The sequence below is a fragment of the Erithacus rubecula genome, assembly GCF_903797595.1.
Source record: "Erithacus rubecula genome assembly, chromosome: 4".
In the NCBI taxonomy this organism is placed as follows: Eukaryota; Metazoa; Chordata; class Aves; order Passeriformes; family Muscicapidae; genus Erithacus; species Erithacus rubecula.
Window position 1 is genome coordinate 19,115,589 of NC_136686.1, and position 27,518 is coordinate 19,143,106.

The 27,518-nt window shown below is 38.6% G+C and overlaps 1 protein-coding gene across 2 annotated transcripts in view; it reads left to right on the plus strand.

Moving 5' to 3' along the window:
• The window catches only part of TPH2 (tryptophan hydroxylase 2), a 54,301-nt gene extending 27,099 nt beyond the window's left edge, over positions 1-27,202 (plus strand). The window contains exons 9-11 of one of the 2 annotated variants that reach the window (XM_079304984.1): positions 18,262-18,357; positions 26,494-26,627; positions 26,727-27,156. In XM_079304984.1, the coding sequence (XP_079161110.1) occupies positions 18,262-18,357; positions 26,494-26,627; positions 26,727-26,901 (405 nt within the window). In that variant the 3' untranslated portion in view covers positions 26,902-27,156. Of the gene's footprint in view, positions 1-18,261; positions 18,358-26,493; positions 26,628-26,726 lie in introns of both variants that reach the window. The other variant, XM_079304983.1, reaches the window with a different exon arrangement.
• The last annotated feature ends 316 nt before the right edge of the window (positions 27,203-27,518 follow it).

A 27,518-nucleotide genomic window follows, 5' to 3' on the forward strand; every position in this document is an offset into this window, starting at 1 on the left:
GGTGTGTTCTTTGTTTTCCTAATGGATGTGTCTGGAGAATAAACTGTTGTTTGTATGGAGGAAGCATGCAAACTTGGGAGAGCCTTAGTAGGAAACAGACCTACCTTGCCAAAACATGCAGTCTCAGGAGAAACTACCTAACTGGCTGTCCCTCTAAGTACTTTGAGGAAAATGGCATGCCAAATATTTCACCCCAAAATAATCTTGGATGATATGGGCCTGTTGCAGAGGACAAAGTTGGTGCTGGGCTGTTTGGGTAGAGATATTAATATAAAGTGACCTCTGGATGTTATATAAATGCTGGTACTCCTCCCCCTCACAGAAATTCCCAGTTATGACTGACTGTGTCATCTCAACAATGAGCTGCTCCTGAATCATAAAGCAAAAATAGAAGAAGACATCTGAATCACTTTTCCTTATCACACTGAGAATCTGATATCTGAGTCAAAGTTGATTTCTCCTCCCGTGCTGGAAATAGCTCTTTCAGGTGGAAGAGACATTTAGAAAGAGTCTGGCAGTGTTATTTGTTGTAGGAGCACAATGAGGGGCTGTGCTCCCCTGGGGCAAATGCTTGACAAATACAGAGATGTTACTTGCCCTAAAATGTGCAATGTAAACAGCCAACTCAGGAGCAAGTAGAAAGAATGCCTCTCAGTGTGAGGGTGAGGAGGCCAAGAAATTCATTCAGCTGGGCACCAAATGTCACCTGAGGTGCCATTGACTAACTTTTCCGGCATTCAATCCCATTTCCATCCTAGATAAAAAACAGACACAGCACGCTGAGAAATGCCAGCCAAGAATCTTAACACAGAAAAGCATTGCAGGTTCCAGTGAGGCAACTTCAAAGTAAATAGAGAAACGAATGGGGAGAGAGTATGCATATTAATGAGCTTGAATCAATATGCCCAAAGCAAGCTTGCCATTAGCCTGACCTGTTTCAGAAGATAGTGACATTAAGTGCTGAGCCATTACAGGGAGGACAATGGCATTAGGAACAGAGGAAAACACCTCTTAGGAATTCAGACCAGAAAGAGAAGAATTATTGCAGGTGATTTCATAATCTTTTTCTCCATTCTGCTCTCAAAAAGACACTGTGTATCTGCTTTGATAGTTCTGCTCTTTATGCCCTACCCTGACTGCAAAGGAAATGTCTGATGTTTTTGTCCCTGCAGGGCTGACACACTGGATGTAGAGCAAGCTGGAGCCTGGTGCCTGGGCAGACTAGAAGTGTTTTGTAAATTGCAATTAGTCATGTCTGTGCAGCCCCATTGGGGCAGGAATTAAATGGGAGAGCATTGCAGGGGCCCTGGTGCTGGCCAGCTGGAGGGAGAAGAATGACTGCAGGGGAAGAGAGCTGAAAAGACAGCATGCAAGTTCCCTTCATCCTCTTGGGGTCTTGTAGTCAGGTGGGGGGAAGAAGAAAGGAATTTCTTCTGCTTTGTCATGAGAGTGGAATACTGAAAGAGCCAAAAGACTGTCTTTGTAGTGTTTTTTTTCAGAGATTCCATTTTCGTTTACAATCTTTTAGGAGAGTAAGAAAGAGGAAAGATGCAAAAAAAAAAAAGGTGGCCAAGATTATGTTACTGAAACAGAGCAAAATATCTGCACCGTCCACTTTTTGTGGAGCGTGGCATAATGCAGGTACTGGTTGAGGAAATATAATATTGGCCATACATGTCTGGGTTGTAATTATTATCATCATCATTACTCAGGTCTTGTCCTGTTCTGATTGATTTTCTAAAACTGCTTTTGAGCAGATTTTTCAGCATGTCTGGTCTTTCTATTTTCACATAGTACAGAAACTAAAAAGGCTGTCTTTTCTGCTTACCTATCAAACCATAAACTGTAGAGAGGACTTGACATGAGGTGTTTCAACTAATTTATGTGGTATATCATTTACAACGTTTAGCAGCACATAACGTAAGGTTTTGTCAGGAAAATGGTACCAAAAAATGCATCTTGATTTACATTTCAGTGTTAACTTGTAATTTGTGGACTCGAGAGCTGTCTTTGTAAAGCTGCAAGTTGCTAAGCAGGAACCTGCTATCTTGCTAATGGCAGAAATGACTCCTGGCTCCTGTTAAAATTGTTCCAGCACAGCTCAGGTTGCCCCTTCAAGATGTGTTTGTGAAGGTGAAATTCAGTGGGTGGCAGTTTAGAAAAAAAGTTAGCAGAGTGCCTTTTTTCATGCAGTTCATCACTAAATCTTTCTGCCCAAGAATTTGGTCATTAGGGCCTAAATAATTGCACTAAGTTTTTTCCCAGTCATTTCTCACTGGAAGTTACATTTTAAAAATGAGTTCTTTGGAGCTGTAAAACTTTCACCTTTTCATCTTTCTTGATAATATTCGTTATTGTGTTTTAACAACATGGGACAGTAGAAATAAAGAAATTTCTTTAGTTCTGGCTGTCCTTTACATGGAAAACTACAACAATTGCTTCTAAATTTGAAGGAATTTTGTGTGATGAGGTCTTGTAAATGTATTTCAGGCTTATTAGGAATCTGAAAGTTTTACCTTGTCTGGAGGGTGACTGAGGCCGACAGCTCAATTCTAAAGCTAACTTTAATATATCAGTGTATGTATCACAAACAAAATGTCTTAAAATTACATACTGCCTTAACAACAACATTCAGAACCACTTCTCTGGGTTGTGGTAGTTCTTGTGACTTTACCTGCCTATCTTCCCTCAGAATTTTCTGATCTTGTTGACATCATTCTAGTCTTTTTCCCACACTGAAGATTTGTCACATAATTCAGAACAATTCTCCATAATGTTTGGTGAGGACATAACCAGAATGGAAGAAATGGGAGCATTTCAGATAAAGACTGAGTGTAGCATTTGGTAACTTAGGGAAAGCTCAGCATTGGTGGTCTCACTAGATAGAATAGCCTCTCATCTTCACAAATGACAGATGAGATTTCCCATCGGGGCTATTTAGTACTGCTAGGCTGTAAGTACAGTTTGTGAACTGGCTTACTGTCTTCCTTCATGGATGAGCAAATGGAGCTGAGAAGAAAATTTGAGATTTTGAACATTCCCAGTGTACATCTAAAAAATAAAGACCTGTGTGTTTCTCATTTATAGTTGTGAAATGATTGATAGGGAGCTAACCGTCATTGTAAGTCTGTGACCAGTTCCCCTGCTGAAGCTGTTCTGGCATATAAAAATAATTATGCATTGGCCAGCTGAAACCTGGTATAATAGCACAAGAGTTATGGCAGTCACTGAGCATATTGAAATTTGACATTCAAATCTCTGCTTAGTCTTTTTTCTATATCCCAGTTGCATGCTGTGTATTTGTGACAGATGCCAAGAATGAGCACAGTGAGTACCTTAAATCCAGTGATGGCATAATGGAGTTTCTTGCAAAAGTGTTACTTTCAGCTACCCTGGTAGTTTGTGAATAAAGGAGCAGAAGCATGGCTGGGATTGAATATGACTTAAAACTGCTTGAGTAAATTTTGATGTGCTTACAGGAGGCATATGAAATTACTCTGATTTGGGCTGTATGTCACTTAAGGGAGACAAATCAGCTCCCAGGGTAAAAGCTAGGACAATAAAGCTGAAATCAGATCTGATGGGTCACTATGGACAGATGTTGTCCTGTTATACTATGACCTGCACTGTTCATCAGTGGATGGCCTGGGCAGTGTTTCTGTTCCTGACTTCTACCAGGCCAAACCACCCATATGAAGATGTATTTGGAAATTGCCCAAGTATGACACCTGAAACTTTAACAAGGAGCAGAAGCAGATGAAATTTTGTGGCTTTCTTGAACATTAAAAAGTCACACAGGCGTGTTTGAATCAGGAGTAAAGGATAACTTACTAATGGATTACTTCATTTAGTGAGGTGTTGCTGGCCTCACTGACAGCTGCTCTAAAACCATTCTGTAATTTATGAACTTGCTCTGAAAAATGTTCTGAAGGAATTAATAAAAAGCAATGATGTCCATTTTTAAGGGTTTGTTTCAGCAACAATTTTTAATAAAGTAGCTGAAGCACTGATGTGAAGTCCTTCCTATATTATGCATAATCAAAAAGGTAGGGGCAGAAAAGATATATCAGAAAACAGGACTAAGGGGGAAAAAAACCAACTGTAGATTCCAGGGATCAATATTTAATATTTTAGAATACTGAAGTGGTCTCCTGAAGTGCATTTTTTACAGTCATTCTGTCAGAAATTTGTTGCCCAAGAAGAAAAATATCTGCAGAGATACTTAACTAGCTTTAAACTAGCACTCCAGATTGAAGAGTTCCATTACTGGAATTGGGAGCTAATGCTCAATATTTTCTGCAGGATTTGTGGCAGTCTGCTAAGGCCTTTTTTTCTCAGTATGGAGAGCCTGTTTTTAGGTTTGGATCTGTGAGAACTGCTGTGCTGGTCAGGGCCGTGGCTGGTGACTGACTTGTGCCCATCATAAATAGCTGCTTAGGGGAGATGAAAGAACATGCTTCTCACCAATCAGGAGCTTGGGGAGCTCTTGTTCTCACAAATGTGACTTCTATGTGTCTAATTATCTTGAAAGGATTTCTGTCCAGAGACAGCTGTTTATGTTTGAAGAAATGTAAATTTTTACTACCTGTAGTAATTTTGTCAATGAGCTCTATGGCTCAGCTATTCACTTGTCTGGTGAACTGTCTTATTTTGTTGCTTTTAACCTGATTCCTACTAGTTTTTTTGTATATGAAGAAAGAATGATCAGATCATCCCTGGAGGCTTTCTATATGCCACCATGACTACAGAACACATTTTCTTGCTTGGTTCTCCCTTTCCCTGGGTAGGAAACCAATCATTTGTTTAGTCACTCCTCATGCTAGAGAGGATGCTATTCCTCTCCTGAATCCTTTCCAGCTAGAACTGGAAAAGAGAGAGGGTGTATCAGTCACCAGGCTGTGGAACACAGTAAATGAGCAGCTTGAATGCTAGCCTGAGTTTTGATTAAAAGTAGCACTGTGGAGTCAAGTCAGTTTTGGATGTGCGTGTTATAGAAGTCCTTTTATATGATGAGAAGACTAGGCCTAGTGTTGTAGAGCTGACACAAGTTGTTGCTTAGGGATAGAAGAAATAGGTTGGATGCAGAAGAAAAGTAGGATTTAGTGGATCAATCTTGCATCGCCATACAAGGATGTGAGTCCCTCCAGTTTGTGATCAGAAAAGGGTAGGTCAACAAAGAATATGTTAATATCAAAAAGAAATGTCTTGTACTTTGTGCTGAGCCCCTCAAAGCTCAGAAGGTGAAAGAAGGGGTCACCTGTTGCCATGAGGGTGCCCAGTTGGTCAAGTCAGTAACCTGCTTCTTGAAAGGATCCAATGATGCCTTTCAGACAAAATTTTGTGCTCACAAGTAACTAGAAACAGTGTTCTATGAAGTACTTATAAATACGTATCCTTGGGCCCAGTCATGTAATGAGGAAGCTAGATGCAAGAGAGAGCTAATTTGACTTAATTGGGAGCAGAGAAGAAATTAGAAACTTTTCTGTAGAAATAATATAGTTTGTTTTAGACAGGATGTTATTTATGAAGATCAAGCCCTAAGCCGTTAGAAACACTAAAGAAAAATACTCTATTAAAATAACAAATTGCAGCCAGAGCCCGGGGTTTGCTTTTATTTCTTGTAGCATTTTGTTTCCAAAAGTGGTTAGATCATAATCTCTGAGGTTACTGAACTGCAAATGCAAATTTTCATGCACACAAGTAATACATTTTGACATAGAGGTTAACAAGAGAATGGTGCAAATTTCACACAGCACTGGCTTGCTAATTACGTTTGTTTATTTTCAGAAGCAACTTCATTTTCATTAAGAAATTGCAGATTCTGCAGTAGTAATCTTTGCCAGTAGTTCAATAGCTCACACTCTGAACATTTACTCTGCTACAGCAGTAATGAAAGTGAGCCTGAAAAATAGCTTAGAAAAAGTTGTGGAATTTCAGAGTGTATGCAGGTGGCGATTGGAAGCATCTTCCAATTCAGTGTTGGATCCAGTTGACAAAGGTTGAGGAACTGGTGAAAGAAGTCTATGAATTTTGATAGGATTTTTTGCATATTTGTTTTCCTTTTTGACCTAGAGTTGATAATGTATTAACAAAAAGACATAAAATGTCTTTTATAGAGCATATGTAACCAGGAAAAAAGAAAGTACCCAACATAAGCTTTCACTGAGCAACAATAAGACAAACATTTTGGGTAAAAACTACCAACAAATCACTCATAAATTACAGGAATAAAAGTTTAAATATTAGGGCGGAAAGAGCAATAAAGAAAAGGTTTGGAATATATTGCTTCTGCTGTTCGTGACTACCCCTGTGCTTTCATCAGTATGTAGAAGGAGGGGAGAATCCTGCGCTCTGTGTAGGTATTGTTCAAACTGTAACACATTATTTAAGTAATTTGTATAAGACATGGACTTCCTCCAGCAGCAGCACGTAGGTATGTGGGGAAGTGAAGGAGTTTAGTGTGTGGCAGCTCATTTCAGCCATGTCTAGGTCTTGCTTAGGACTCAGGGGATGTCTGTGCTGTGGGTGCACAGGTGGAGGAGTTGGTTTTACCCATGCTTTCCATGGAGCCAGAGCAGTTGAGGAGTGCTGTGCAAAAATAGCTTTGGTGACTGCAGGGAGAGTTCTCTTTGGAGCAGCTCTCTGAATGCAGCTGCCTCGTTACCTGGCTGGGACCAACAGTGGTGCTGGGATGGGCCAGCTCCAGGCTCCCTTTCCTCAGGGTTCTGTTCATCCTGCTGCATTGTGCTGTGCAACCATGCCTGCTACCCTGCATACCCAACTCTCATTTCAGGGGTCAGTAACCCCATCAGGAGAAGAAAGCTGGGAGATTCTGCACTCAGGCAGAAACCAAAACAGTTATGTGTAATCAGAATCAGAGTATCACAGAATGGATAGGATTGGGAGGAACCACAGTAGATCATCTGGTCCAACCTCCCTGCTCAAGAAGGGTCATCCTGGATCACATTGCATAGAATTGTATTCCAGTTTTTGAATGTCTCCAGTGATGGAGACTCCATGACCTCTCTGGGCAGTTTCAGTGCATGGTTACCCCCACAGTGAAGTTCTTCCTCAAGTTCAGGTGGAACTTCTGTGCATCAGTTTGTGCCCCTTGCTTCTTGTCCTGTTGCTGGGCATTGCTGAGAAGAGCCTGGAAAACTCCTCTTGATACTTGGAGACATTGGTGAGATCCTCTCTCAGCCATCTCCTTTCAAGGCTGAACAGACCCAGCTCCTTCAGTCTCTCCTCTAAAGAGAGATGCTCTTGAGTCCCTGAGTCATCTTCATAGACTTTTGCTGAACTTGCTCCAGGAACTCCATCTCTCTCTTATATTGGGGAGCCCAAAACTGAACACAGCATTCCAGATGTGCCCTCATTGATGTCCTCAAACTCTTCTCTATTCTTTTTATTGTCTGGGATAGTTCAGTAAATATTTTGCTTGCAAAAGAATGATTGTGTAGTTATTATGCATAACCCAAATAGTATCATATGGAAAGAGTCTTAAAACACATACCTGTACAGAGCTGAACAAATGCCAATTTAAAGTTCACAACCACAGATCTCAACATACCTCATGGGTTCAGTCTAATTATCTCACCTACCATGTTTGAGTGCTTTCTTTGTATGCACAGATAAAAGTATGTAAGTAAGACAAAATACTTCTGACATCCATAACTGTGCTGAGGGCTTAATTCCTTAGTGCTGCAACTTTGGAAGGGGTTCTTATGCCTGTTGTCACCTTTCTATCAAATGGCATCAAAGTGCTAGATGGAATATGGTTCCGTAATTTTTAATTGAGATGTTTTTGGGGGATCTACCATAATAATTTTGCAAGTATAACTTAATTGTATATTTCTAAGTTTAATGCTGATACTACAGAGGGCTGGGGGCAGTTTGCCATTGCTTTCAATAAGCTAGGTCCATGGGCTAAATACTAACCTCATTTCCATGTGTACCATCTCCTAAAAGATGCAGAATTGTACACATGCAAATGAAAGTATAATTTATTGCTGTAAAATTAATTTTTATAATTTACTTTCCAAAACATCTTATTTAGAAATAAGGGTTTCTGCAGGGATTGAATTGATTCTGGAGGACACATCATTTTGCAGTTATGTCTCTTCCTTTGTCCAAACTTTTGTGGTACAGCATGGAACAAATTCTGTTAGCTACTTGGTAGAGCTAGCAGGCCTTCTGAAGTTATTGCATAATGGTTTTTGTTTTATTTGTTAATAATTTTGGAAAGTTAAAGCAAGTACTCTAAACCTGAAAGGATTGTTGAAGCCAAAGACAGGGTTACAGAGAATGGCCTTGTGGCTGTTAATTTTGGCTGTTTTGGTTTGATTCCAGCTGTGACTGAAATTGGCTGTTTTGGTTTGATTCCAGCTGTGACTGAAATAGTTGCAGTGCAAGGTCAACTGATGGTGCCCTTTCAGGCCCACTTTGAACAACTCCTCCACTCTCTTATTCTGTTAGTTTGCTTTTGGGTCAGACATAGCATTAGTTTAGACTGAGGAACCTTGTTTCTGTTGTCAGTTGTAACTTTTATATATTCTGTACCTTATAGAGAACTTTCTATAGTTGTTCATAAAGATGGTGTGTGCCAACAGTACTAGATAAAGCAGTTTGAGCTCAGAGCATTTTCAAGACATGCTCACCAATTACGTAAAGCTTGTAAAGCCTTTTACTCTTCTTTATTCCGCTATAGACTTTTGTTCCCTAACTTGAATCAGTAGGCTGTAATTGTAATAATTATATAGTTTGACCACATAAAAGTAGCTAAAATTATAGTTTAACAAGACATTTTACATGTCTCAAATGTAAACACCCTTATAGGATTAATTTTTCATCTTTGAATAAGCATATTAGCTTATATACAGATTTAATACATATCTGCATTGATTTTGGGACCTATACAAGCACTGAATTCTTGCATATCCATGGGAATCTGATCACTAGTGACAATTTTGAGTGATCTTCACATTTGGTAAGTTGCTTCCAGACCACAGGCACTCTAAATTCCTTTGACCTTGGTACAGTGAAAAGGCACCATCTTTCTGCTCACAGGTATTTACTCAGTATATTTTTTCCACCTTGCTGAATACATGTTCATGTGATTTGCTTTGTGTTTACAGACTGCTGGCAAGTAAGTCTGTGGTGACTCAGTTGACTGCTCTGTGGTTATGATAGATTAATTTTAGATGCCCTCACTGCTGAAAATCGGGGTGCTGCAAGACAGTGCTCAACTATACATGAAAAAGATTTTGTTTGGGACTGTGAAAAACATCTTCAATTTGGATATATTTTTAGTAGCAAAATTAATAGATATTTAAAATTCCCTGAGCTACTTTTCTTCTTTGATCTGTCTGTCAGTTTGACATGAATAGAACTTACACTTTTGTGCTTATGCCTACTATCTTTTTTGCTTCTTTTTTGCAAAGCAGGTTGAGTTAATGCATTAAGAGTCACAAAAGCTTTTGGGAGTTTCTTGGCATTTATATGATTAAAAGAACATTGAGTTTAAATGCAGTGTTGCTGTTAGAAACTGTGATGTTTGAAAACAAGTCGTAGCTATTAAATCGGTTTTCAGTTAATAGATACAAGAACTTAATCTTCTTTTTAAAATGTTTAGAAAATAAGTTGTGGGTGTTGGTAATTTTGGAATGAAGTCCTAGCTCTTTTTTGCTCCTCAGAAATAAATTTGAAATTAATATGACTGTGAAGGCATGCATTTTTTTCCCTTGAAATTAGAATTTTAAAACTTCACTGGCCAGTTGTCCCTGTCTCTTCTCTCAATGTGTTTTTACCACACAGTTATAGAACTTGAAAAAGTTCTGATATCCTTTCAGCCTCAGGAGGCTGCTCCCCTTTCTGAAGATATAGCCTTCCCTCACCAATAGATGCATTACAAGTTTTGCAGCTGATCATGTACACAGGAAGCTCATACCCATCCTTGGCTAGAATGACATGGGAGGCTCAGGGGCTCTCCTGCACCACTCCTGTGGTACAATGTCATAGGCAGTAATTGGCTGTTAGAGGGGAGACAGCCTGCTTCAGGGAATGACATCATGAGAAGCAGCACGTGAGCCTGGTGCCTTCCCCAGGGGAATGCCTGTTAGGGAGGACACCAGGGCTCTGTCTCTGGGCTGGCTGAGGATAGTTTCAAAAGAGGCCTCACAGCTCACAGTAATTAATTCTGACAGTGGACTGGCACAGGGCAGTGGTTCAGTAAACTCCCTGCTTATAAAAGTGAGGGTTGCCTGTACTGTGATTAGTTGCTTCACCTTTGTGATTTGATAATCTCTGGATTAATTTAGACTGCCAAAAGCTTCTCCCCAGATAAATGGAAGAGAATCCTGTGCCAGTTTTCCCCTTTTGTGGTTTCCTTGGAGCATTGCATCCTTTTCAAAAGGATGAATTCTGCCTCCCCAGCCTGAAGAGTATTTCATGGAGTGCTTCAAGTTTATGCTTTCTCTTCTGAGTCACCTCCTTAGCATGCTTGCTGTGGAGTGGAAGATGGCCTTTTAAAAGAAGGATAAAAAATGTTGGACTGGTGCTGAGGTCTACAGGTAACAGTGGTAAATGTGTCCTGAGGACTGAGTTAGGCTTCTGTAGAGATTCTGGGTCAGGATGCTGGGGGAAGTAAAGTGTGTGAAGTGGTTTTTGTCTATTCTCTGGATATGCTTCTAAGCAAGGCAGTTCACAATTTGGGGTACCAGTCCTGGGGTCAATGACCCATAAAATGAGTTTGCTATCAGGCAAAGGACAGACAAATGATTTCTTCATATGTGTATTTGTTTCAAATTTTCTCTCACTTGTGTGATGCCTCCTGTATTGTTTGTCCCTGGCTCTTTGCTGGAGGAATCATACTCTCCAAGCTGTAACATAAGCCACAGGGCTGAGGAGAACACTGTGGGGTGCTAGCCCTTCCCCTGTAGCCTTGCAAATCAGAACTATTCTTGCTTTGATAGTTTATGTTAATGCCAAGTCCTCATCTGTAGGAGCAGCAGGACAAAGAGGTGTAAAATAGGAATGGAGAAGCCATAAAGACTGCCCCTGCTTGCAGCCTGTGAATTCTGAAGGATCTTAATGAACCAGGTGTGTTATATGAGGCAGCATAGGCTGAAGAGTGTGGTTGATATGTTTGCTCAGCATTTATTTTTTTTAATTTGACCATCAGAGGATCCTGTCTCTGTAGCCCCTGCTAACATGTCAAAAAACCTTACTGTCCCTGTTTTGTTACCTATGTGAAATCTCTGGATGACTGAAATTTGAACCAACAGCTTGAAAAAGAAATGAGTGAATACTCACTTCAGCTAAAATAGGGAGCACTGAACATGAATTCGTGTTACATGTTGCAAAATAAAGTGGAAAGAAAATGGCTCATTATTGCACATCATTTTTTCTTAATAACTCCACATGAAATTAATAAAGCTTAAACCCCCAGATTTTAGAAGTTCTTCTAGATAAGAGTCAAATGACAGGGAAGGGGAAATAGGAAGGGCAAAGCTTAGGGCTTCAATGACTTATGTTTAACAATTATCTAAGCAGCAGTTTTAGTTTCAGTGAGCTCATCTTCTTAGCTGCATGTTAAGCTTCAGCACTGTTAGTTAATTATGTTGAAAAAGCTAGGAGTTCTTTTTCTGGCAGTGTTGAGCCAGTGTGCTCTTTGGGGCATTGATTTTTTACACTATCTCTGTGACCAGTAGCTTTGACAGATGGGAATTGCTGCCTTGCTAGGACACACCAGACTTTCTGCATAAGTTTTGAGGTTCCTGATTCTTCATCTCCAAAGCGCTCCAGGATTTTTGACCGAGATAAAATGAGTGGGCTGGATAGACATAATCTTTGCACAGGGCAAACCTAAGTTCAGATTTCTTTGAAATAATTCAAACATGGAGTGGGGTATTATGTTACTTCAGCTATGTGGGAACTAACTTCTTTTGCAACAGCAGAAAAATCCTAAAAGTACTTAATCCCCTTCTCTTGCTGCTCGCTCTTTAGAGTAGCAAGAGGATCTCCTTCATCTGAGAATGAACAACAGAAATATTCTCCCAAGAGACAAAAAATCGTTAGTAGGAGTGTTCTCCAGGTCTTACTCTGGAAGTCATATTGCATCTGCAGGGTTGGCAGCTGCCATACACATTGTCTTGTCTTGGCTGGGCTCCCCAGTGTTGGAGGTATTGTGTTATCTCCTTACTTGTGCTGCCTGAGGTATATTTTCTGCTCCCTAACAAATGCATGATGATAATTCTGTTTTGGTTACCATTATGAGTTTTTTTTCTGCAGAAACTGCTGAAAAAACAAACATAATTTCAAAATATTAATGAGGGGTTAAACTGCCCTGAGCTCTCTATAGGCCATGCTTTCTCTGAGTGTGTCAAGACTTGCATTAGAGGAATTTGCATGTAGTGGTACTGTGTGCTGTGACTGTCAGCAGGAATGCGAAGGCTGATGTGTGCCTATCCCAGAGTGCTCTAATGAGCAGCATCACATCTACTCAAACTATTGTTTATAAAGAGATTGTTCCAAGCATTCACCCTTAGTGAAAGGTCTGAATGCAAAGAAGTGAGATGAGGGGGAAAAAAGGAGGCTATTGTTAAATACATTCACTTTGAAATTCCTGAAGGAAACCTCATTTCACTGAGCCTAGATGCTTTTCAAAGCGGCAGACTAAACAAAATTCTCCAAGAAGGTAAATCTGAAGAATTAAACTTTGTTTTTTTATTTAGAAATGCTATTGGTTCTGAATAGGGTCACTGCCTTTGTTGGAGGTAGGTGAATCATCTGTTATGAGATTTCGTTGTTGAATTGTATTCCTTCTCTGCTTTTGGTCTATTCACAAGCTCATCATGAGGTTTATTTGTTGTTCAGAAATCTCCCTGCATTTCTACTCTATAATGTTCTTGCATGAATAGCTGTCAAATCTCAAATCACTGGTATTGCTTGAGGTCTGGACTCCAACACTGGGCTGTATTGGCTAGTTGCCTGGGTTACCTTTGTTACATCTATCTGTTTCTTGTAGTAGAGCATTCCTGATACTCCTCATCAGACTGTGAATTTTGAATAATTCAGTCAAATGTGAAATACCAGCTAGGTTTTGGGGTTTTTTTTTTTTTTGTGACTCTTGGTGATTTGCAGATTGAAAAATAAACAACTATTCAAAAATTTATTTGCACCAGCTCTGAATGAAGAAAGAAAACACAAATGAGCGACACATATATTTCTGAGTTGACAGTTGCTTGCAATTTGAGCACCTTTTACAGGAAGAATGGAAACACTTTTGTTAATCCCTAGGATTAATTTCTAACAATGGGATTTTTAAAAGTCTTTCAATGGTATATAATTATTTATTTATGATATAATTACAACTATATTAGAGATTTAATCACTCAGTGAATATTTTCAGAGCTAAAATGTCAAAGAACTCCTAAAAAATATTGTGAAAATATTGCATATTGTGAACACATCACGTTTGAATTGAGTGATCCATTCAAATATACTTTGAAATCTGAAATCCAGTAGAATCAAGGTAAATATATTTTCTTGAGGATATTTTTTGGCACTGGTCTTTCAAGTAGTTACATATATTAATAGTTGTATTGTCTTCATGGCAGCTAATTTTGCATACATATAAAGTGATTGTGTTACTATACATTAGCTTGGGGCTGTAGGCCCATGACATTGACAGTTCATATTGTGGTGAGTCTTCTGCCCATGTACCATGACTGCAGTTGTGCAATTACACAATCTCTCATTCTTCCCCCCTTGTGACAGGGAGCACAAGTGAATCAGCTCTTGGCATGCTTGGTGTTCTCAGGATTCATGACAATGTTTTCATAAGGTACTTGCAGAGAACACACAGAATCTCATGCTATTTGTCATGCTGAAGATTGCCAAGTGAACACAAGAATTAGTCTCTATACCACTATACTCAAGCCATACCATAAGAAAATTAAGCAGAGTGGAATGGCTTGAAAGGCCTTTTTATGAACAAGTCAGATTTTCTACTACTGACTCTGTGACACTAGGACTCAACACCATGCACAAGCTCTTTGCACAGGTCCCAGGAGGGAGATTCTGAAATGCAAAATGATGTGGTATGAGAACGGATTTTCAGAGGCTTAGAAACCAGACAGGTGAGGAGAATTGAGCCTATCAGACCTTTTTTCCTGCCTTTGAAAAGATCTAAGCACCCTTGAATAACGATTTTTTCTGTTAGCTGTCATAGCTGTCACTGCTTTTTTCTTTTTCTTGTGGTGGTCCAGTTTATAACGCAGGCCAGTATCTGAATACAAAGAAGAGATACTGGATTTACCCTGGAGACCAGGTTTGGAGTTTGCCAGGGCTTGATGTTCTCTCTGTCTTTCCCATCAATAGCAGGACAACTGATCTGACTCCTAAAATCACACATACACTTGGCCAGACAGGCTACCCTGGCATCTTGTCTCTGACACAGGCAATTGCAGACATCTGCAGGACACTGTAGGTCGAGAGCCATACGGTGGTATTTTCCTGATGTACTGCTTTACTTGCCAATGACTTTTGATTCAAGGGCTCTGAAGGAAGAAATCTGCTATATTAGTGTTTTATAGCCCTTAATTGGATTTTCTTGCATGCATCTGTTTAATAATTTTTGGACCCATTAAATAATTTTTCATGAGCATGACTGTAAAGTATCTTACATATATTTTTGAATAAATAAGAGAAATAGAATAAAATGGTCCTGAAGACAGTCTTGTGCTCCTGGCACAGTCTTGATTGATGCCACTTGGTATAAAAATTATTTCTAATATCTCATTTGGCATTTTGATTTTTCATCTCATTTTGCTGATTTGACTGACAGAGCAGTGTTTTACTGTAAGGTTCTTTGAGAACTTCAGAATTTATACAACATGGAAAACCACCTTTCCTTCTTCAAGAACCTATATATAGGTTGTAGCAAATACACACTTTACACTGAAGATGAGGTGGAACTGAAAGTAAAGGCAGATAACCAGATACTACTGTGGTTTGTAGAGGAGCCAAATATCTGGGGCCACAGTCTAGGGAGTATGCCTGTCCAAGATTTCAAATCAGAGCAGGAGAGTCTGGATGCCCCTGTTTCTACCTGCATTCATGTAACAGTAACCTGCCTACATGTAACAGTAGTGTAATAATCAACATTGTCTTCAGGTGAGGCTTCAAAAAATGTATTCATCTCATCAGCCACTGCTTTGTTGGGTCATTTCCACTCCAGTGTGCTCATTCTGTGTGTAACATAGAGTATCACAACTGTAGTTTGTCATACAAAGGGATGTATTTGCTGGGGTATCTATGTGTCTGGTCTGTAAAAGGTGTTGTCCTTATCAGTATGCTTCAATGTTTGTAGGCTTGAAAACACAACTTATCAAAGCCTGCAAACTCTAGTGCACTGAGCCACCTTTGTCTGGGCAAATGGATGGGGGGGAATCATGTATTGCTGACTAAGGATCTGAAGATGGCAGCATTGGGTGAGCTATGCACTTTCTTGGCTAAGCAGAGCTCTCTTAAGTACAAAATTGTAGTTGTTGCATATGGCAAATTCATAAATCAGCTTTTAATTTGAAAGGATTTTCTTAATGCTGTAGTTTGATACCAGAGTTAGTAGTAGGCAGACGTGTTGCCATTTATGTGTTTTATTTTACTTAGTTATACTGAGAGTACAAGTCTTACAAATACTAAAGATTGGCTCTCACCAGCAAGCATTAGCTCATAAATATGACTCCCTTTTATAATGATAAACATTATAACAATTTTTAAACTGATGTAAAAGGAGCTCCCTCTTTATGTACTGTTTTTCCATCAAGGAGGAAGTGGAATCAAGTCCTACTTGTCTTGTGGACAGGATACTATTCACTGTGGACAGCAGGGATTGTACTCTCTGGTGCCTGTGTTAGCTCTCAGCCTTCTGCACTCTCCAGCCCCTGGAGTGCACATCCTCAGAGGAGTGGAGAACGTTTCTCCTTCTTCCCTCTGCTGGCCCTATAGATTGCTAAGTGGGTATTTGACTTTCTCCTGGGACCAGTATGACATTGGTTTGGTCTTCCTCAGCCTAAGAAAGGTCAACAGTAAAGGTGCCCCACATATGAGGACAAAGTGCTGCTCTTACAGATCTACAACATATGAACACCAGGCTCTTTTTTAGCTGCTGTTGGTTTTAAGAATGAAAGTCAGCATGACTGCTGTGTTATATCAGGAGTCAAATTCTGCTGTATGTCTGTCAGAATGTTAATGTTCACAGCATAAAAACTACTACCTGATAGATTCCTTTAATGAACCTTGAGTAAGAGGGGGACAAATTCAAAGACGCTAGTAGAATTTAAGTGTAAAGCTGAGTAGTTTCTGACAGTATCAGCATGTATACAACCAGGGGCTGTGGCCTACTGATGGCTCTTCAGGCAAAATATTTAGGCAGAGAAATGAAGTTTGTACTCTTTGTGATAGGTCTCTCCGCTTCACTCATTTTTTTCTGTGATACCTTTGTCATTTTGTGTACCTGTTGTCTTGCCTGCCTCCTAAGTGGTGACATCAGCTCAATGGATATCCTGCAAAATTTTATGCCAGCTTGATTTGTCTGAATCAATAGCAAAGCCAGAGGTGGAAATCTGATTTTTTTTTGCATTTGTTTCTTTGTTTTGTTTGATGTTGTGCTTTCACCTCTCTCTTCATGGATGTCTGTGCATTTGCCTACTGTGATGGAACCAGACTTGAGGCATTTGAAGTCTCTACCACTGTTCCTTCTCAGCTGACTGAACCGGTTTGGATCAGACACAGGGCTCACACTTTTCTTATTTTTTTTTTATTACACCCCTCTGCATAGTGCTATGTTGTATGAATCACTAGTTCTACAGTAACTTTTATGAGGCTAGGCAATTAATAATTTCTGAATTTCTAAAGATTTGTTGAACTTAAAAGAGCTATTAATTTCTGGTCTTCTACATTTAATATGATACCCAGTCTGGAAGAGTTGGGAGTTAAGGAGGAAGTGAATGGAAAAAAACCCAATTATATTAGGAGGTATTCTGAAGTTACTTTAAAAAATTAAAATTTAATACAAAATATTGGGTAATTTCTTATCCTAAATTCATATCTCCTGCAAAGACATGTAAATCTTCTAGGTTCAGTGGACTTCTGCCTCTTTGCACAAAACCTGAAATTTTCAGGTAATGTAATGGACACAAACATATATAGGGATATGTATATATATGTGTGCAATATTTTGTATAACTTAGAACTCAACTTTCTAAAACCTTCATATATAGAAATAATTATTATCTTAATCTCAACTGTTTGAACTAATATAAAAAACCATATGGTGTGTCATAACATAACCAAAGTAAACTCTGTACTGTTGGAGCAGAAGTGACTGGGGTTTTTTGCATTTAGTGGACAGTGGGCTGTCAGTGTTTCTTATGATCTTCCTAACATGTAACTTTTATAGGTGGGTACAGCAAAGTTAGATACAATATTGTTATTTTGATTTAAACACATCTCTTTTCACAGCTTGTCATCAGTTTTACAGGTCAGATATGTTACCTGATTGAATGTAGACCTAAAAAACAATTGTTGTTTTTCAAGTGAATTCATTGGACAAGTAATTAGTTTGACTGAATATAATTTTCTTTCTGTAATTGAAGAAGCCAAATGCTTCTGCAATTTGTTCTTTATTTATGACAGAGTAAAACCTAGTGAAGACTAAGGCCTCAACTCAAGAAGGTTCTTAAGCACATACATATGAGTAAATTCATTGTAACTCAATACAGCTCTTAAGTATGCTGCAGACTGTAAAGTGATATCAGCTTGAGCTTAAAACTGAGTGCTCTGAGCTACATCTTAGAGATCTTCAGATGTTCCTACATAGTCAGAGCAAATACCTTGCAGGATTTTATTTTAAAGCGTCTCATTTATTTCTGAAGGTTTCAAAAATCTCTGTAGATTACTATCAGCACCTTTAAATACCTAAAAATGATCTTGCTTGTCTGTTCCTAACTGGCCATTCCTGTGAACTGCTTGGGCACCCAGACAAGGAACAAAATCCCAAATTTTTGTGTAAAGCTTCCTTACTGCTGAACATGACATTTAAATTACTTAGCAGAAATAATATACTTTATCAGAGATTATATTCAAAGTAGGCAACTCTAAAGAAGTGAGACAGGCAAGTGAACATGGTACTGATTGTTATTGATGAAGTGCCTGTTTGCAACTATGCTATTTGTATCTGAATATCTGTGTATTTTACAGTGTTATTTCTTTACAATTGAATTTGGCCTTTGCAAGCAAGAAGGACAGCTGCGTGCTTATGGGGCAGGACTTCTGTCTTCTATTGGAGAGTTAAAGGTATGTACCCTTAAAGCAGAATAAACTTTTAATCTTAACAAAATAATGGTTGGATATAAATATATTGACTTTCAAGTAACAGTTAAAATTCTCAAGATAAAAAGCTTGTATTTAAAATACGGTATTGACCTAAAAGCTTTGTTTGAAATATCAGCTGGCACTTGAAGCATGAAATGGACTTGTAAGGCCCAAAGTACCAAAGCAACCATAAACTAAAAAACTGATTTCTGTTTGAATTTTCATTTCTTGTCAAAGGAGGCTCATGGGTTCTAACAGGTAAGAGTGCTTTGGGCTCTAAAAGCTTTGTTTGGATGAGGAGCACATATTTTTAATACCCACAAAAAAAGTGTTAGAAATCAGACATGATTCTGCTCTAAGTAATCCAGTGTACTTGAGTGGATTTATTATGAAAATATGATATGAAAAGAACAACATTCATTAAGGTCCTGATTCAATAGAGTAATCATATTTAAAATTAAAGAATGCATATAAACTCACATTGAACTTCCCTGTTTCCCAATACATACAGCCCTGTTTTAAGGGTGAAAGTGTTTAACCTTGCATGGTGTGAGTAGTTGAAGTGGATAATTTATTGCCTCTTTTAATGGCTAGAAAACATGGTATGTTTTGCCACAGCTGTAGTATTTTGGGACATAATATACCTCTCTGTTAGCAAGAGGGAAGGGAAGGGTGAAGAGAGGGAGGAGTACTATCTTCAGAGACCCAAATAAGCTCTTGGTGCCTTTGCTGGTAAACATTTGGATTCAGAGAGCATATACGGAAGTGTATTGAAAACTATTTTGCAGTAGAAAAATAGTTTTTTGTGTTTATTTGAGTTTAAACATCTTCCTACCCTCCTGAGCTGGCTTTCAGTGAGTTATCTGGCAGTTTTACAAAAGTAGCTCAGTCCCTTTTTGCTCTTTGTTTTACCAGAAACTGTGAATATTTGTGGTGAAGCTCATTAGTAAAACTGCTATACTTCCAGTAGTAAAAAAGCATTGAAGAAAATTGCCTTCTCCAGTGTTTTTTCTTCGATTCCATTAGAGTTGCTCTCAGTTCTGTGCATACTTCAGCTACAGATGCATTGTCTATCTGTCTGGCAATATTTTATACTCAAAGTGCCAAGATGGTTGAATGAAGAGAGATGAAGATATCTCTAGTTTTCCTTTTGCCCAGCAACATTCAGTGCTAAGCCCCAAACTCTGCAGGATTCTATAAAGAATCAGGCCTTTTATTGAAACTAACAGTTAAGGTTGTTAGGTGATGACCCTGAAAATACTTACCACATCATTTACAAAATCTAAGGGCATAAAATAGAGGAAATGAATAGTCAAGAACATAATAAATCTTCTACCATCAGTGTCATAAACAAATGCATTATTCTTGTCAAGTCTGCATATTTGGTACCACACATTTGTGACCCCAGGTCTGTGTTCTTTGCTCAGCGCTAAATTCAGAGTATAAACACAAAGAATAATCCTTTTGAAAAGCAACACTAAAAGCTAAATAATCTGCACATTAATGACTATATTGATTTGATACAGTCTTATGGCCAGATATATATCATAATAATTTTGCCATAAGTCAATAATATTATATGCTTTTCTATTGCATTTCCTATATATGTTGTAGATATGATGCCAGAAGGGACTACTAGATCATCTGATTTGACCTCTTGTATACCATAACATACTAAATTTCACCAGATCTTGCATATAGAAATATAAAGATATAGAAATACCTTGCATATAGAAATTTCAGTTACTGAGAAACTAAACACTTGTGTGCTGTGGGAACAAAACAGCACCGTATCACAAGTAGATGTAGTTACCATGAAGATACTGATAAGGTGAAAAATATTCAAAAAGTCTGTGGAAGTGTGCTTCAGAGTAAAGAAGGTAAAAGTTAAGAAAAAAATACAAAAAACTACTAATTTTTCTATTAAAATTACCATGGGAGAAGTCACTTCCAAACCACAATCCTGGCATGAACGTGCTTCTTGTCAGCAAGATATTATCAGGGAGGTACTTGGGAAGGAGGATGTCTGGGCACCCGTGACTTTGGTGTACAGCCTTGCATCAAGCCATTGTCACTCTCTACTGCGTCTTGGGAAAGCTATCTCTCTCTTAGCACTTACTGGGAGGGCAGATTTCTTCCTTGACCTGAAGGAAGATCATGCGAAATAGACTGTTGTTGAGATCCTGATTATAACTGAAATCCTTATAGATGGCAGCAATTGTGCTGAAAATGATGAAAACCATGCTGGCTATTTCAGTGATGAGTGGGTTTGAATAGGAGACTCAGATTGCATGGCCATGACATGTTGTCCTCACGTGTGCGACACTCGTGCTTCTCATTGGTGTCAGAGTGAAGACGTCCTTTCAGAAATAACTTCTGCCATACTTTAGACAGGGATGACTGTGGTCCAGAAAAGTTCAAGTACTTATGTATCCCTGCCACCTGAAAGATCTTGAAATGTTAAGTTTAGCTTCCTTCACTTTAGTGTCATAGAATAGTTTAGGTTGGAAAAGTTCTCTAAGATGATCAAGTCCAGTTGTTAACCCAGCACTGCCAAATGTGCCACTAGGTTGTGTCCTCAAGTGCCATATCCACTTATCAGTTTAATACCTGCAGAGGTGGTACTTTCCTGGGCAGCCTACTCCAATGTCTGGCAACCATTTCAGTGAAGAAATTTTTCCTAACATCCATTCTAAACCTCTCCTGGCACTAATTGAAGCCATTTCTTCTCTTGTCACTTCGGAGAAGAGACCAACCCCCACCTGGCTGCAATCTCCTTTTAGGTAACTGTAGAGAGTGGACCTGAGTTCCCTTTTCTCCAGGCTAAACAAACCAAATTCCCTCAGCTGCTCCTCATCATTGTGCATGTATGACCCTTCCCCAGCTCTGCTGCCCTTCCCTGAACACCCTCCAGAACCTCAATATCTTTCTTTTAGTGAGAGGTCCAAAACAAGGACCAGGATTTGAGGTATGGCCTCACCAGTTCTGCTGTGGTCCTCTGGCCATACTGTTGCTGATACAGACCAGGATGCCACTGGTCCTCTTGGGCACTTAGACACACTGCTGTCTCATGTTCAGCTGCTGTTGACCAGTACCTTCAGGTCCTTTTTTGATGTGCCATTTTCCAGCCACTCTTCCCCCAGTCTATAGTGCTGCTTGGGGTTGATGGCACCCAAGTGTAGAACCTGGCACTTGGCCTAGTTGAACCTTAACAACAGGCCTCAGTCTATTGATCCACACTGTCCAGATCCCTCTGCAGAGCTTTCCTGTTCTTCATCAGAACAATGCTCCTGCCCAAATTGGTGTTCTCTGCAAATTTACTGGGGTTGCCCTTGAGACTGCACAGGCATTTTTTATTAATATGCTTTTGTGAGCAAGAAAAAAAGCCTTTCTCCAACTTCTGTCCCTGTCAGCTCTCTTTTCAATGCAGCAGTATGCACAGGAAATAAAATGGTGGACAATTTTATGTATAATTTGTGTAAATTTCTGGAAATACATGAGTCTATTTGCTGGGTAGAAATGGCAAGCAGTATTTGGGCTGTTTGGAAGAGTGAATGGCTTTTTCAGTCATCCCTGTTCCTGTATTACACTACTCCACAAATGTGGTCAACAGCTCTAGTAACATATAACTGTAAAAGCTAGAGAAATGCGTGCATGAGCCTATCAATATAGGATTTCATTGACATCTTTTTCCCCACTCAGTATTTAGACCTAAAATTTCAGATAATTGAAAAATGCATCTCCTTATGTACATGCTATGAAACCATCAAGTGAAAAAAAAATTAAAAGCACAACAAAATAAGGAGAAAGAGAAGATTAGAAATGAAGCCTGGGGGGAATCGAATAATATAGTAAGTAGTTATAAAATGTTCTGCCTAATATAGTCAGGTTAACTCTAGCTAACACTATTACACAGTATGTATTTGGGGCTTAGAGATAAGGCAGAAATAATGTACATTTCAATTATTAAAACTGTTTCTAAAAAGCAGTTCAAATGTCTTTGGAAACTTTAATCCATTTAATTTGTATGATGCTCTCTTGAACTCTTTCATTAAAGGAGTCTCCTATCAACTTCAGTTGGCTATGAATCAAGTCATACATCCCTGTTGTATGCTTCTGTATTGAACAGAGAGGTAGACTTAAAATCTCTCTCTATAAATTTTTAAAGTCAAATACCATATCCAATTGTACAATTTTGTTTTAATGCTAATTTAAGAAGTGCCAGCATTAGACTTTATAATCAAAAAGATTCTACTGCAAATTTTGGCTCTGTTTTCTGAAGAGGATGAAAAAAAGCAACTCCTGGATCCCAGATGCTCATTTTAAGAATCTTTAAATAGAAAGATTTTCTGTATTTTTTTAGACAGTATATAAAATTACACTGTTGAACAAAACTTTCTGGTAATATCAGGACACTGTCAGATTCACAACTTATTTTGTAGATAAGCAGGAAAGCATTTAAGAGCAGGTTTTTCAGGGCTCTGTGTACTCCCTCTGGGAAAACAAGGCAATAAAATCAGTAGTGGCACACACACAACTTCTCACCTGTGTTCCTGTTCTGCCCTCCTGTACTTCTCAGTGCAGTATTTATAGCTCATCTCAACTTTTTCCCTTGCTAGCTGGAAATTTTACTTTTTTTGGGTTTTGTTTCACTTATTTTCTTTCTCAAAACTGAAAAGCTCTGAGTTGTATTATTGCAATCCATTTTTATACTCAAAGGAGGAATTACAAGACCAAGCTCTTTTTTCATGTGTCAGTGATAGTGGTCACTTAGGAAATGATTCACAGTTGTGCAGTGCAAATGCCTGGTGCCATCTGACATGCCCTAGTATTTCTGATCACTGCAGAAATGTGTAAAAGTCTTCTTTAGATCCTGTGCTGCATCTTCCATTCTCTGTACAATGCATCAGACAGCCTAGGCCTTAGAGACTTGTGGTTAGGTACCTCAATCACTCGTTCAACTTTTCATCTGTCAGAAGTGGAGGCATTTCTTTATTGTTATGCTTATTTTCGGTACAAATGATTGTCTAATTCTTCAGCTGTCTGATACTGCTGCTTTTCCTGAGAATCAGTGATGATTCATATTGAAGTTTCACTCCAAATTCTTACTTCTTGAGCTGAAGAATAATTTTATTAGTATTATCAGTAAAACCAATAATTTTATTAGCATTACCAGTACAGTTTGTATGAATGGGCCATTAGAGACAGTTATTACAGATCCACAAGAGATACCTGTTTTACCAAAAGACGTTTTCCATATGAGTGTTAGCCCTAACATCTCATTGGAGGTGAATAAAATAGAGGTTTCTCATGGAGAAATATGTGTTGGGTACTTACTTATTTGAGTTCACTAAAGAACCGAATGTCCAACAAAACCGAATGTCCAACAAAATATAATAATCCGTATTTACAAAATAAAGGCCTGAAGCTGAAAGCTGTTGGATTTACCAGTCTTTTTTCTTTTTGGTTGAGATTATGTATTTCATAATGTTGAAAGTGCCAAGGACCTGCATTTTACAGTGCTGTAAAGTTTCTGATAATGCTCTGATCAGCTTTGAGTCAGTGTCTTAACCATTCTAGTTCACACTAGATAGTTTATGGTCTCTCTGAAGGTTTGTCTGCAGGCTCAGTTTGGTTGCTGACTCTGGCATTGCTAGTGTCAACGTATGAAGTCAATAGCAGATGTTACAGATGCCAGGCGGTGGAATTTGAAAACACCATCCAGACTTGCAATGATGGAAACAGTGCTTTGTTAGCCATGACAATTCCTACTTCATCTAAGAGCCAGAGGAATTTATACTGGAGGGGAGGCAGGTGTCAGGTGGGCATTCACTAGAATTTACATCTTTTGTTTCCAAACTGCAATCCTAAGAAAAACTGACTGTTGTCTCCTAATTTTGAAGGCATATCTGAACACTTTACCCTTGGTTTGTATGGTACATGGGTGCTGCTGTCATGTTCCACTCTCTGCAGAGCTGCTTTGTGAAGCAGCAGCTCTGTTCATGTATAACTGAACTGGGATCCAGAAAGAATGAGTTATTTCATATGGATAATCTGAGGAGAATAACTAGAAAGGCTTTCTCAGAGAACATCTCTTGTGATAGAGTCAGCCTTTCTTTCTCTTTAATCTCTCTCCTTTTATAAAATTAGGGCTCAGTGAATAGAGCAGTTGTTCATGATATAGGAGTCACAGGCTAGATCCCTTCTTGCTGCTGATTACTTCAGTCCCAAGGGTCAGGCCTGGCCCATCAGAGGCCATTAGTAAGTAGAGAAGTTAACAGCGTCCGCCTTTCTGTTGAACAGTTCACAGTACAGAAAAGAATCCATGAGCCAGAAGTAGCCAGTTCTAATGACATCATGGCCTGTATCATAGTCTTGATTCCCTGCAAAGAATCAGCCTCACTCAGTACACTCAGAGTTCTGAAACTTTGTGCTTTAGATATTTGAGACATCAAGTGTAACCTGGAAGTCCAGAGGCACCTTAAGAGGAGATTCTCATCTATAGTTAGATTCAGTTAGTATAGATTCACCCTCCCAGGGAATCTGTTGTAATTCCAAGTGAAAAAAGGCAAATTCATTTTGATAGAAGGAGGTAAACGTCTTAGTTCATAAGCATTCAAGCACACCATGGTTCTGCAAAGAGAAAGTGACAACAGGGATATAGGCAGGGGCCTAGTAAGGTGAGTCTGTTCCTGCAGTCCATTTAGAAGAGGATGATGGTTGAGAAACCATTTTTTTTATATTTGTTTTCAAACGTGTTTAACTGATGGCTGGCTAGAAACAGCAAAGCTTGTGAGAAGGAAAAGATACATGTACTAAAGAAAGTTAATTCCCCGACATTTTAAGATTCCATGCATTAATTTTTCATGTATTTATTTTTGGAGAGAGAGGAGGTGGGAGGAAGAGGCTCTTGTTCCAGTTTTCTGTCCTGCTATTTGGAGACTTAAGGTTGAGAGCTAGTATGATATTTTCAGAGCCTTTCACAAGGATTTAGGAATGAGCATAAGCAAGAGCAAGGATAAAAGTTGTGGTGAATACCTTAAGGTTAATACTTTACTCCACTATGAAGAATGTCCATGCATATGGAAAGTAAAAAAATCACAGGCATCTTCAAATCTCAGGGATCTGCTTCCTCCCGGTCATTTCTTTATACTTTTCATTCACATCTTCACTCTATATAGGTATCAGGGGACTAAGGAAGGTTGAAATGTGACCTAAATATGTTCTGCTTCCTTACCTTATACTTCTGTAACAGAGCACTGAGAATGAAAATATGTGTGCATTAGAAGAGAAGGTAGATCCAAAAGCCAACACAAGTATTCAAGTTGAAAGGGGAGCTATAAACATTGTCCTGGAGAATGTCTCAGTACCTGATTTTCAGTTCTGAACCTCTCTTTTCTAGTGACTTGTGCAAGTAATATAAAGAGAAAGGCTAATCAGAAATCTGTGCTCTGCATAGCAGCATTTGCCTTATCTGAGCAATATCTCTTCTGTACTTATGTATATCTGTTTAGTTATTTTTTCTTTGCAGTACTATGTGAAGCATTATTGCTCAGGTTGTGTGGCAGAAGAGTAATGCATTTCATTGTCTTGCAATACATTGCCATTATTTAATGGATTTTCAGATATGTAGTTTCACTTTTACTGTCAGAAAAATAGTATATGATTTTGACTTGAAAATGTAAAGTACAGATTACATGAATGCTTCAGTCAGACCCAATTTACCCACCAATATGAAGATGAATTCTGCTAGCTAAATGAGATTTGGGGGACATACATATTTGTAACCGTATAGATAATTTTTCAAGAATGGTTATTTGATGATTTTCCTTTTTTCCATCTGAACCTTTACATCTGTAGGTTGTTCATGGCAGATGCATTTCTAATATCCTTTTCTTCTTATTTTTTTTATTATGGGGAAAAACATCTCCCGAAGTAAGAGCTTTTTAAATAACAAATTCTATTCACTGTTCAAACTGAAAAAACACTCTATGTAAAACAAGACAGGCTACCAATTAGTGGGAGACATACAGGATAGCAATATAAAAGCTGTATATATGATGTAGATACACAGCAATATCAAAATCAGTTTAACAGATCCTGTGGTGTATTTTGCAGCATGCTCTCTCTGACAAGGCCAATGTGAAAACATTCGATCCAAAGACAACCTGTTTACAAGAATGCCTTATCACTACTTTCCAGGAAGTGTACTTTGTTTCAGAGAGTTTTGAAGAGGCCAAAGAAAAAATGAGGTAAATTATTTTCCCTGACTCAAAAATCTAATTTTCTCTTCTTTAGTGGCTGGAAAAAGAAAAAAAACCGGGAAGTTAATTTTCTGTTTTTCCTTTCAGGGACTTCGCCAAATCAATCAATCGTCCCTTCTCTGTGTATTTCAATCCATACACACAAAGCATTGAGATTCTGAAGGATACCAGGAGTATAGAAAATGTTGTCCAGGACCTCCGCAGCGATCTAAACACTGTATGTGATGCTTTAAGTAAAATGAATAGATATTTAGGGATTTGATATGTTTGGCACTGTGATTTTCTGTCAGTTGCTCTTTCTGTAGCCAGTTACATCACCTGAGATGGCTAATTTATCAGAGCCATCAGTTTCCCCTTTACAGCTTGGCCTGTGGCTTGCATCATTGTGTAGCTCTGTCTAACTGTAATGTGCAGACAAACCAAGGCAATGCTAATTTGTAAATGAAATATGGAATGTGGCAGAATATAATAATCAATTTTCAACACAATGTCATGTACGAGTATACCATTAAAAACTTTCCTGGCAACAGTTTGGTTTCCATAAAATGATTCACTTCAATGTTTAAGAAATGGTGTTGCTGATTTCATTAGGTCTGAGTCTATTTCTTCATTATCCCTTCCCTTCCATAAGAATGCAGAAAAAAATTTTTTGCAACACTTTAATTTTCTTTGTAAGAAAGCATTTCTTTCTCTAGTGGTAAAGACAGTTTTGTCCAGATATCTGTTGCAGAACTTAGTGTCTCATATGATGAACAATACAATTTATATACCAGTAGGTATCAGGAATCAGGAAGGATATGTATTGGTACTAAAAGTTCTGTGAAGATTATATATTACGAGAATCCACAACTAACAAATGTCCAGCGTGGCTGAGCAATT